General features: G+C 37.6%; 1 protein-coding gene across 1 annotated transcript in view; it reads left to right on the top strand.

Moving 5' to 3' along the window:
• Positions 1 to 12702, top strand: part of LOC311068336 (uncharacterized protein) — a gene marked incomplete at its 5' end in the record, with an annotated part of 67054 nt that overhangs the window by 19095 nt on the left and 35257 nt on the right. Inside the window, 16 exons of the mRNA XM_084090719.1 lie at positions 2121 to 2267; positions 3581 to 3727; positions 3823 to 3969; positions 4411 to 4557; positions 7121 to 7267; positions 7363 to 7509; positions 8004 to 8150; positions 8847 to 8993; positions 9284 to 9430; positions 9624 to 9770; positions 9869 to 10015; positions 10504 to 10650; positions 11344 to 11490; positions 11782 to 11928; positions 12122 to 12268; positions 12366 to 12512. Of these exons, the coding sequence (XP_083946845.1) occupies positions 2121 to 2267; positions 3581 to 3727; positions 3823 to 3969; positions 4411 to 4557; positions 7121 to 7267; positions 7363 to 7509; positions 8004 to 8150; positions 8847 to 8993; positions 9284 to 9430; positions 9624 to 9770; positions 9869 to 10015; positions 10504 to 10650; positions 11344 to 11490; positions 11782 to 11928; positions 12122 to 12268; positions 12366 to 12512 (2352 nt within the window). The remainder of the gene's footprint in view (positions 1 to 2120; positions 2268 to 3580; positions 3728 to 3822; positions 3970 to 4410; positions 4558 to 7120; positions 7268 to 7362; positions 7510 to 8003; positions 8151 to 8846; positions 8994 to 9283; positions 9431 to 9623; positions 9771 to 9868; positions 10016 to 10503; positions 10651 to 11343; positions 11491 to 11781; positions 11929 to 12121; positions 12269 to 12365; positions 12513 to 12702) is intronic.

The raw sequence follows: 12702 nt of genomic DNA, 5'->3' as shown, positions 1-12702 counted from the left end.
GAGATGATCTTATGGAAAGTACTCCATGCCAATGTGATGTGATGTGATGATGTGGGGCTATTTTAATTCCAAAGGCCAAGGGAACTTTATCAGCTTTTGTTGCTTTTGTTTATGCTTTTGTTTATGATTGTCAGCATGATGTTCTTATGCTAATATATATATATATATATATATATATATATATATATATATATATATATATATATATATAAGAATAATAAGAATAATAATTATATATACACAGTGGGGAGAACAAGTATTTGATACACTGCCGATTTTGCAGGTTTTCCCACTTTCCCACTACAGAAGTCTGTAATTTTTATCATAGGTACTCTTCAACTGTGAGTGACAGAATCTAAAACAAAAATCCAGAAAATCACATTGTATGATTTTTAAGTAATTAATTTGCATTTTATTGCATGACATAAGTATTTGATACATCAGAAAAGCAGAACTTAATGTTTGGTACAGAAACCTTTGTTTGCAATTACAGAGATCATACGTTTCCTGTAGTTCTTGACCAGGTTTGCACACACTGCAGCAGGGATTTTGGCCCACTTCTCCATACAGACCTTCTCCAGATCTTTCAGGTTTCGGGGCTGTCGCTGGGCAAAACAGACTTTTTCCCGGATGTGTGTGAAGAACTTTGGCAGTATGGAAGCATGTTGGCGCCAATATGGCATGCCTAAATCTGCAGAAAAAGTTTTTCCTCTCTCACTACCCTCGGTGGTGGGGTGGCAGTGCTACAGGCAGGCCGCCTCTACCCTGCATGTGATGGCCACCCTGAAACTATGGAAGGCCAAAACACTCATAATGCAGGAGGGTAGTTCTGAGCTGGGGTTGAGCTGCGCATATTGACTAAGATTTAGTCACAGTGTTCGCCCTCGGCCAGACGATGTCCACTCTGGTGGTCCAGAAGCGCCCCCTGTCTAAACCTTGCAGAGGTGCGAGATATCGCCAAAGTGTGCTTTCTTGATGCTCTCATCTCACAAGGTAGCCTTTTCGGCGACACTGTTGAGGACTAGGCCCAGCAGTTTTCCAAAGTTCAGAAGCAGGCTGAGGCAAACAAGAATGTGCCCCATTGTGCTACACTTGTGGGCTGCCCCTCAGTCTGCTCGTCGCGAAGGGCGTCGTTCCCCTGCAAAAAAAGAAAAAAAGGGGACTCCACCACAGCCAGCTTTACTGTGACGTTGAGCCTTGCATGAAGACAACGCTACCCGTCTCAACCGCTGAGCGGTCAGTGAAAAATCACCTCTGAGACGGGTGACCTGGACAGGGATTAAGCTGCTCTTTCCCCGGAGGAGGGGCAGGCGGAGAATCTTTTTTTTTAACAAAAAAAATGTCTGTTCCGCCGCTGGCCCAACACCCAGCGGTACCCACACCTTCAATAAAAAGCAGTTTCTGAAATCTCTGGGTGCCACGAGGGTGGAGACGACAGCGTGCGCTGCCATGCCTCACCACTCTCGTTCCCCTCTCCCCAAGAGGACCTGAATGGCAGCTTGCACCGCTATGCCTTGCAGCTCTCGTTTCCCTCTTCACACGAAGGCGAGGTTGACAGTGTGCACCGTTACAAAACCTTGCCACTCTTATCCCCTCTTCAGTCACCAGCGGACAGCAGCATGCGGTTTGAGAACGCAGTTCAGCTTTCTCACGCATCCTCTGTCCAACCGTGGAGCCAGGTGAGTGTTGCACCGCACACCCAGACCCCACTTCAGGCCGCCTCACAGCCTCTTGAGTCAGGTCCCTGCCCTCCACCTTGCTGCCCGCCACGGGTACGTCTGTGGTTCCATTGGTCCCGCTGGTGCGGTGTCTGGGGGCCTGGCTGGCGCTCCCCAGACCGTCCCACTGGCTCATCCGCACTATCAGACTTGGCTATGCGATTCATTTCTCCTGGCGCCAAGTTCAGGGGCACCGGTTCACCTCTGTGCTGGCCAGTGGTGCTTCTGTCTTACAGGCAGAGATCAAGGTCCCACTGGTGAATAGTTTCCGATTAGTAAATTGGTCTCTCTGCGAAGATTTCTGTCAGGTCTCTGACGAACATCTCTGTTATGTATGGGAACAGGGGTTACCATACGTAACCGAGAAGTTTTCAATTATCACTTTAATATTTTTTTCCATAGATATAAATGAATGTCTGGACAGTCTATCTGTATGTGGTCCAGATTCCAACTGTACAAATGTTATTGGAGGTTACAATTGCACATGTGTGGATGGATTCACTGCAACAAATTCAAGTCTTTCCATCAGCATCAATAACACATGTAGAGGTAAATTCTATTTTCAGATCGGTCTATACTAAGCGGAAGTCCACTAAAGGCAAGTTGATTTGAGAATCCATGTGCAGATTTTATTAACAAAACTTGAACAAAAAAAAACAATGACTTGACTTGAATTTAATTTGATTTGATTTAATTTAATTTGAACAGAAACATAAAACTCACCAAACAGCAGTAACAAAACAAAGCTACACAGGGAACAATGGGAACATGAGGGCTATTTATACAGAGAGACTAATGACTAACAAGAAACACCTGAGAACAATCAAACAATGAACTAATGAGAGCACTGGACACATGACTAGAACAACCAATCAGACCATGCCACAATAGGTTTATTCGACATTGGCTGCGGCTGCTGTAACCGATTGGCGAGAGCTGCCGCGTGTAGGCGGGGAGGACACTTTCTGCTTCCCGTAGTGACGGTCACGCTGTGGTTGCATACTTTATGACAGCTGAAGTGAAATAAATGCAATATTTGTCAAATACACAGACGTTTCAGATACTTTTCTATTTAATACTTTATGTACTGCTTCATTCAGCGTCTCTTTGTACAAGAATAAAGTTCAACATAAGCATACTATTTAAATACCAATAAAGTTTGGTCTACGTTTTTTATCAGTTTTATTTTGATTAACATGACAATATAACATCGCGACTACATGAAAAGTGCTGTTATAAAAAACAGATTTGTGAACCATTAGGACCGTTGTCATGCGGTGAATCCGGCCAATTGTGAAACAGCTGTGTCGTCATCAAAGCTTGTGCAGCCGCTCTTAAGAAGCTGCACTGGCTGAGTCTTCCGGCTGCTCTCGAATCGCTCTTGCGGTACTTTGATGGCATACGTCACAATCACGTGGCATCGGCGCTGTCTCAAGTCGGACAAGATTTCTAACCGGCATGCACTGCTTCAAGTCAGCCACCGATCGGTCTGCGCAGAACTGCATGAAGTCGAATAAGCCTAATGACAAGGGAAGCGCATGACAAACAGGAAGCTGACAGTGAGAATTAAAAGATAAAAGACATGAAAACAAACTTGAACCAAAACCAAATGTAACAACTAACTGTTTGTATTAAATGGGTAGTTCTATTCTTGACTTCTCATGCTGAAGTCCACTTTATGACAGCTACTTGAAACACCTGTTCATCATACAACACCATAATGTTTTGATGATTCATTTTTAGAGATCATTTTGTAAATGTGGCATTAGATTAAAAAGATAGGAACTCAAGGAATGATTTATTCTTTACATATGAATGAGTGACACATATAGTTCTTTTTCTCACATTTTCTTTAACTAAAGATGTGAATGAATGTGTTGAGAGATCAGAGGTCTGCGGTCCAAACTCAATCTGCAACAACACTGTTGGGAGTTACAATTGCTCGTGCATGAGTGGATATAATGTAACAGACCCAAACCTCCCTATAAACAGCAATAACACATGCAGAGGTATGATTGGCAACTGAAGCTCTGAACAGCTAATATTTGCAGTGCTTAAATCTTTTGTCACATGAAACCTTTCCCTTTACCAATTATTTTTTCAGATATTTATGAATGTCTTGACTCAGTATCAGTATGTGGGCCGAACTCTCTCTGTTATAATTACAATGGAAGCTTCTCATGCTTTTGTTGGGAAGGATATAACGTCTCAGATGGGAATAAGGCGATTACCAAAAGTAACCCATGCCTCGGTAAGTTTGCTCTGTCATATTCTCTGTCATGGTTTTTGAGGTATTTTTTATTGGAAACTGCTCAAAAATATGTCATCTTAAGATTGCTACATAATTTCAAATATGTATTTTATCAAGTATGTCAATAATCATTGTTTGTTTATATATATTTTTAGGAAAAAAATATTTTTAATTTTCCTTAAAGAAAATATACATTCTCAAAACTGCACATACACATGCAGTTTGAATTTATTCATTTAGGGTTTAAATACTCTTTTTATGCAGCATTTATTCTTTAGGAGATAAGTTCCCATTTGTTCTGGCATTTTGTGCTTTAAATATTCCAAGTTCTGTCTTCTTGATTTATATTTTCCTTTGAGATGATAAATATTTTTTGTGTCTTTATGTGTTTGTGTTAAAGAAAACTGTTTTCAGTTATAACTTAAATTTTTTTTTCCATAGATATAAATGAATGTCTGGACAGTCTATCTGTATGTGGTCCAGATTCCAACTGTACAAATTTTATTGGAGGTTACAATTGCTCATGTGTGGATGGATTCACTGCAACAAATTCAAGTCTTTCTATCAACATCAATAACACATGTAGAGGTAAATTCCATTTTCAGATCTAATGTCACAGAAGTCCACTGAAGGCAAGTTGAATTGAGAACCCATGTGCATCTTTTATTAACAAAACTTGAACAAAATAAACAATGACATGGACTTGGACAAAGAGCTAGTGATGTGACATTCGGCACCGAGGCTTCGAAGCTTGTATCAAAAAAACAAAACATCACACACTGAAGCAGTGTATCGGAGCTTGATTCGTTTTGCCATAACCACGTGATCTGTGACATCCGAAGCTTCGTTTCCACACACAGTCACGTGACTGCTTCGTATTCAGATTCAAAAATAGCGCGAACCCCTTGAGCAGGTTTTGAGTGTCATGCCCTTCGGTAGTAGTAAATAAAAAAAGAAATAGACTTAGCCCTCACCATGTTGAACAAGTCCTGTTCCTTAATAAAAAAAACTTTAAAGTCCCTGTAAAGTCAAAATTAAGTATGTGTTCTGAGTTTGTCACACCACAGAAAAATGTGTTATTAGCCACCCAGCCAAATTTGAATGATAAAAAAGCCGGCAAGTACATAAAATAAGCTATCAAAATCTTGAAAAAATGAGCAGTAGTCTCTGCTCTCAAACGCTGGGGGAGTGTCCGCTGGCTGCGCTGAAACCACGCCCACTCGCGGGAAAGCTACCGTCGCCACACTCAACTGTCTGTCACCGCTACAGCCGGAATGGATGCTCCTAGCAGCTTAATTTGTTTTACAAAGCCATACATGTTCGAGCCTGGACTACCTACTATAATTATAACATAAGCACACAAGGCAACTTACACTCATTGGTGGGCACGCACTGCCGACGATGGCACCAGTTGTCGGCGCGACAGGAGGATGATCGCCGAGGCGGGAGATAGTCAGTTCGTCCCCATTCACCAGTAACAGTGGATTATCAGTGAATCCCAGTTGTCTCCGACGAAAGTTTATAAAACTAACTATCCCGTGTAAAATGATCACTACAGAGGCGGGTTTTGGCGGTGATCCTCGACTCTCCATCAAGGTGGCTCTTCACAAAATTAATCCACCTCCTGTTGATATGATAGTTTTTCGGAAATTTAAATAAGGACACCGATCTGTTTTGTACGTGATCGCATCCAGGTAATACGCATTTCCGTGACGAAGGCATAGCTAGCTAGCAAACTGTAGGATGTAGTAACTAATAGTACTGACAGTAACTCGCGATCGGCAAACTGATGTGAATGTGCTATATTGTTAGGGGAGGGGCCAGCGTCAGGGGCTCCAGTGCGTCATCAAGTAGGGGCGTGTCCAGGAGCTCAGGGGCTTCAGTGCGTCATCGAGCCCCCGTTTTAGCCCCGCCCAAAAAATCCGGAACACAGCAATGGTGAAAAACTGTTTAACGGTCTAACTCCACAATTCAGTACTTCACAGTTCACAGTCTTTGTAATATGATTTAGCAATACATTTCTAACATTTATAATGTGTTTAGAATTTTTTTTTAGAATTGCCTTTACAGGGACTTTAATTTATTAAATTACCCACAAAATAAAATGTCAGCTCCCTAGTTCACAAGCACTTCACCACAATAATCCACAATAATGTTCTTTTATTTTGATTATATATGCCTACACGAGCCTTGCCTATGAACTCGTAGGATTAGGACTGAGGCTAAAGTTTATGTGAATAAGGCTGCATTTGTAGATCAAAGCAGATTGATAAGAACTGTTTCTGTACAAGTGAATTAGTCCCATTTATTATTATTTTTTTTCATAAATTAATTCATACAGTTGTTTGTTCATACATTGTATAAGAACTACATCAACACTAACACATGAATTATGAGGATTAATTGTATTGCTTTGTGGTTTACAGAGCACAAAGTGATTTATTAAGTGAAAAAAAAAACGGTCTTCTGGGACAGAAAGGCAGCTTTTCCACCTTTTGACCACAAGATGTCGTTAGTGTGCAACGTGTTGAAAAGCTTCCAGTAATGAACCATGTTGATACAGTCGAGGGGGAAAGCCCCAGTGCTTCACAAAGCTTCATTTCACCATCACTACAAACAGCAGTAACAAAACAGCATCAAAGCTAGATAGGGAACAATGAGAACATGAGGGTTATTTATACAGAGAGACTAATGACTAACAAGGAACACCTGAGAACAATACAAAAAAATTAACCAGTGGGGACACAGGACACATGACCAGAACAACCAATCAGACCCTGACACAATGACAAGGGAAGCACATGACAAACAGGAAGCATGACAGTGAGAATTACAAGATAAAAGAAAAGAAAACATAAACTTTAATCAAAACCAAATGTGACAAATAATCTGTATTAAATGGATAGTTCTAGTCTTGACTTCTTATTGGTCAATACAGTGTTCAGTCATGCTGAAATACACTTTATAGTAACAGCCACTTGAAACACCTATGCATCATACAACACCATAACGTTTTGGTGATTCATTTTTAGAGATAATTTTGTAAATGTGGCATTAGATTGTTAAGATAGGAACTCAAAGAATGATTTAATATTTTCATATGAATGAGTGACACAAATAATTATTTTTCTCATATTTTCTTTTCCTAAAGATGTGAATGAATGTGTTGAGAGATCAGAGGTCTGCGGTCCAAACTCAATCTGCAACAACACTGTTGGGAGTCACAATTGCTCGTGCATGAGTGGATATAATGTAACAGACCCAAACCTCCCTATAAACAGCAGTAACCCATGCAAAGGTATGATTGACATCTGAAGCTCTGATCAGCTAATATTTGCAGTGCCTAAATCATCCATCACATGAAACCTTTCCCTGTACCAATTATTTTTTCAGATATTTATGAATGTCTTGACTCAGTATCAGTATGTGGGCCGAACTCTCTCTGTTACAATTACAATGGAAGCTTCTCATGCTTTTGTTGGGAAGGATATAACGTCTCAGATGGGAATAAGGTGATTACCAAAAGTAACCCATGCATCGGTAAGTTTGCACTATGTGATATTCTCTCTCATGGTTTTCGAGGTATTGTTTATTGGAAACTGTTCAAAACGATGTCATATTTTGATTGCTACATAATTTCAAATATGTCTTTATCAAGTATGTCAATAATCATTGTTTGTTTATATTTTATCTTAGGGGAAAAAATCATTGTCCTAAAAAAAATTATACATACTCAAGCCTCTATGATCATTTATTTTATTTATTTATTTATTTATTTTTGCGCATGCAGTTTGGACTTTGGATCCGTTTAGTGCTTAAATAAAATTTGTATCCAGCATTTATTCTTTGGGAGATAAGTTTCCATTTGCTCTGGCCTTTTGTGCTTTAAATATTCCAAGTTCTGCCTTCTTGATTTATATTTTCCTTTTATATAGACAGATTGAATGCCATGAGATGATAAATGTTTTTCATGTCTTAGTGTTTGTGTTAAAGAAAACTGTTTTCAATTGTCACTTTAATGTTTTCTTTCATAGATATAGATGAATGTCTGGTCAGTCCATCTGTATGTGGTCCAGATTCCAACTGTACAAATGTTATTGGAGGTTACAATTGCTCATGTGTGGATGGATTCACTGCAACAAGTTCAAGTCTTTCCATCAGCATCAATAACACATGTAGAGGTAAATTCGATTTTCAGATCTTTGTATTCCATTGTCACGGAAATCCACTGAAGGCGAGTTGAATTGAGAACCCATCTGCATCTTTTATTAACAAAACTTGAACAAAATAAACAATGACTTGAGCTTGATTTAACTTGAACATGAACAGAAACATAAAACTCGCCAAACAGCAGTAACAAAACAACATCAACCCAATTCGCCTACTTATACTACGCCTTAAAAGTATGTACTTGTTTGTGAAGAAAAAGTACATACTTTTGAGCAAAAGAGTAGACAAGCTTTGAGACTTACTATCACGTCATACAATTGCGTCTTTTTAATGGTTGCTCTCTATTGCATCCTGTCACCGTAAACTGGCCTGTCAGTCATCTTGTCACAGTTAAAATCCTCCTCATTTAATTTAATTCCCTACCGTATCGGAGACAAATGTAGAAGCACGTTAATCTACAGTCGTTGGTCTTTCATGCGTACATTCTTCTTATGTTAATGCATAATAATGGTGCATTTAAAAGTTAATAGCCAAACGGATCTTCATAAAAATCCACATTTGTTATTGCAAATGAAATATAACACGGATGACATTAAATAAATATTTTTTATCAGGTTAAACTTTGATTATTTGATAATAATGTTGACATTCAGGTGTGAATGAGTGACCCAAACTGTTCTTTTTCCCATAACTTTCTTTTATTAAAGATGTGGATGAATGTGTCGAGAGATCAGAGGTCTGCGGTCCAAACTCAATCTGCAACAACACTGTTGGGAGTCACAATTGCTCGTGCAAGAGTGGATATAATGTAACAGACCCAAACCTCCCTATTAACAGCAGTAACACATGCAAAGGTATGATTGACAGGAAAAGCTTATATTACAAATTCATGACAAAAAAAAAAGACTATTGGTAGGTGTATAAATATTTTTTTGTTAGTTTCTTTTGCACATGCTGATTTCCAAATCTTAATTTTGTGGTCGTTTGTTTTTAAAAAAGTTGATATTATACTTTCTGAATCTGTATTCTCTTTGTACAGTTATTGAGTTAGTGTATTATGTTGTGAGATATCATTTGTCTTTCATGTTTTATGTGTTTATATTTGTATTTATTAAAACAAATTTAAATTATTTTCCCCCTTTAGATACAGATGAATGTCTGTTCAGTCCATCTGTATGTGGTCCAGATTCCAACTGTACAAATGAAATAGGAAGTTACAATTGCTCATGTGTGGATGGATTCACTGCAACAAACTCAAATCTCACCATCAGCATCAGTAACACATGTAGAGGTACATTCTATATTCAGATTTATGTACTGTAACCTTGAATAATTAGCTAAAATTTATCCATGTGATTTTTGCTTTGGATATTATTATATAAGTGAAGCAGTCTGTTGTAAAGATGCCAAAGAATATGTAGACCTTCACGTATGAATGAGTGACCCAAACTGTTTTTTTTTCCCATAACTGTCTTTTACTAAAGATGTGGATGAATGTGTTGAGAGATCAGAGGTCTGTGGTCCAAACTCAATCTGCAACAACACTGTTGGGAGTCACAATTGCTTGTGCAAGAGTGGATATATTGTAACAGACCCAAACCTCCCTATAAACAGCATTAACACATGCAAAGGTATGATTGACAGCTGAAGCTCTGAACAGCTAATATTTGTTGTGCTTAAATCTTTTGTCACATGAAACCTTTCCCTGTACCAATTTTTTTTTTTTCAGATATTGATGAATGTCTTGACTCAGTATCAGTGTGTGGGCCGAACTCTCACTGTTACAATTACATTGGAAGCTTCTCATGTTTTTGTTGGGAAGGATATTACGTCTCAGAAGCGAATAAGGCAAATACCAAAAGTAACCCATGCATCGGTAAGTTGGCTCTGTCATATTTTCTCTCATGGTTTTCGAGGTATTGTTTATTGGAAACTGCTCAAAAAGATGTCATTTTTAGATTGCTACATCATTTGAAATATGTCTTTATCAATTATGTCAATAATTCTTGTTTGTGTATTTATATTTTTAGGGAAAAAAAATTATTCTCCTTAAAAGAATTATACATACTTAAACCTCTTTGTGATTCATAATTTCTTTTTTCTTTTTTTTTTTGCACATGCAGTTTGGACTTATTCATTTAGGGCTTAAATACTATTTCTATCCAGCATTTATTCTTTGGGAGATAAGTTTCCATTTGCTCTGGCCTTTTGTGCTTTAAATATTCCAAGTTCTGCCTTCTTGATTTATATTTTCCTTTTATATAGACAGATTGAATGCCATGAGATGATAAATGTTTTCCATGTCTTAGTGTTTGTGTTAAAGAAAACTGTTTTCAATTGTCACTTTAATGTTTTCTTTCATAGATATAGATGAATGTCTGGACAGTCTATCTGTATGTGGTCCAGATTCCAACTGTACAAATGTTATTGGAGGTTACAATTGCTCATGTGTGGATGGATTCACTGCAACAAGTTCAAGTCTTTCCATCAGCATCAATAACACATGTAGAGGTAAATTCGATTTTCAGATCTTTGTATTCCATTGTCACGGAAATCCACTGAAGGCGAGTTGAATTGAGAACCCATCTGCATCTTTTATTAACAAAACTTGAACAAAATAAACAATGACTTGAGCTTGATTTAACTTGAACATGAACAGAAACATAAAACTCGCCAAACAGCAGTAACAAAACAACATCAACCCAATTCGCCTACTTATACTACGCCTTAAAAGTATGTACTTGTTTGTGAAGAAAAAGTATATACTTTTGAGCAAAAGAGTAGACAAGCTTTGAGACTTATCACGTCATACAATTGCGTCTTTTTAATGGTTGCTCTCTATTGCATCCTGTCACCGTAAACTGGCCTGTCAGTCATCTTGTCACAGTTAAAATCCTCCTCATTTAATTTAATTCCCTACCGTATCGGAGACAAATGTAGAAGCACGTTAATCTACAGTCGTTGGTCTTTCATGCGTACATTCTTCTTATGTTAATGCATAATAATGGTGCATTTAAAAGTTAATAGCCAAACGGATCTTCATAAAAATCCACATTTGTTATTGCAAATGAAATATAACACGGATGACATTAAATAAATATTTTTTATCAGGTTAAACTTTGATTATTTGATAATAATGTTGACATTCAGGTGTGAATGAGTGACCCAAACTGTTCTTTTTCCCATAACTTTCTTTTATTAAAGATGTGGATGAATGTGTTGAGAGATCAGAGGTCTGCGGTCCAAACTCAATCTGCAACAACACTGTTGGGAGTCACAATTGCTCATGCAAGAGTGGATATAATGTAACAGACCCAAACCTCCCTATTAACAGCAGTAACACATGCAAAGGTATGATTGACAGGAAAAGCTTATATTACAAATTCATGACAAAAAAAAAAGACTATTGGTAGGTGTATAATTATTTTTTTGTTAGTTTCTTTTGCACATGCTGATTTCCAAATCTTAATTTTGTGGTCGTTTGTTTTAAAAAAAAGTTGATATTATACTTTCTGAATCTGTATTCTCTTTGTACAGTTATTGAGTTAGTGTATTATGTTGTGAGATATCATTTGTCTTTCATGTTTTATGTGTTTATATTTGTATTTATTAAAACAAATTTAAATTATTTCCCCCCTCTAGATATAGATGAATGTCTGTTCAGTCCATCTGTATGTGGTCCAGATTCCAAATGTACAAATGAAATAGGAAGTTACAATTGCTCATGTGTGGATGGATTCACTGCAACAAACTCAAATCTCACCATCAGCATCAGTAACACATGTAGAGGTACATTCTATATTCAGATTTATGTACTGTAACCTTGAATAATTAGCTAAAATTTATCCATGTGATTTTTGCTTTGGATATTATTATATAAGTGAAGCAGTCTGTTGTAAAGATGCCAAAGAATATGTAGACCTTCACGTATGAATGAGTGACCCAAACTGTTTTTTTTTCCCATAACTGTCTTTTACTAAAGATGTGGATGAATGTGTTGAGAGATCAGAGGTCTGTGGTCCAAACTCAATCTGCAACAACACTGTTGGGAGTCACAATTGCTTGTGCAAGAGTGGATATATTGTAACAGACCCAAACCTCCCTATAAACAGCATTAACACATGCAAAGGTATGATTGACAGCTGAAGCTCTGAACAGCTAATATTTGTTGTGCTTAAATCTTTTGTCACATGAAACCTTTCCCTGTACCAATTTTTTTTTTTCAGATATTGATGAATGTCTTGACTCAGTATCAGTGTGTGGGCCGAACTCTCACTGTTACAATTACATTGGAAGCTTCTCATGTTTTTGTTGGGAAGGATATTACGTCTCAGAAGCGAATAAGGCAAATACCAAAAGTAACCCATGCATCGGTAAGTTGGCTCTGTCATATTTTCTCTCATGGTTTTCGAGGTATTGTTTATTGGAAACTGCTCAAAAAGATGTCATTTTTAGATTGCTACATCATTTGAAATATGTCTTTATCAAGTATGTCAATAATCCTTGTTTGTTTATTTATATTTTTAGGGAAAAAAAAAATATTCTCCTTAAAAGAATTATACA

This window comes from Abramis brama, assembly GCF_963993115.1.
Source record: "Abramis brama genome assembly, chromosome: 18".
Lineage (NCBI taxonomy): Eukaryota > Metazoa > Chordata > Actinopteri > Cypriniformes > Leuciscidae > Abramis > Abramis brama.
Note: the sequence above shows the minus strand (reverse complement) of the source record. Positions and strands in the feature narration are given on the sequence as shown.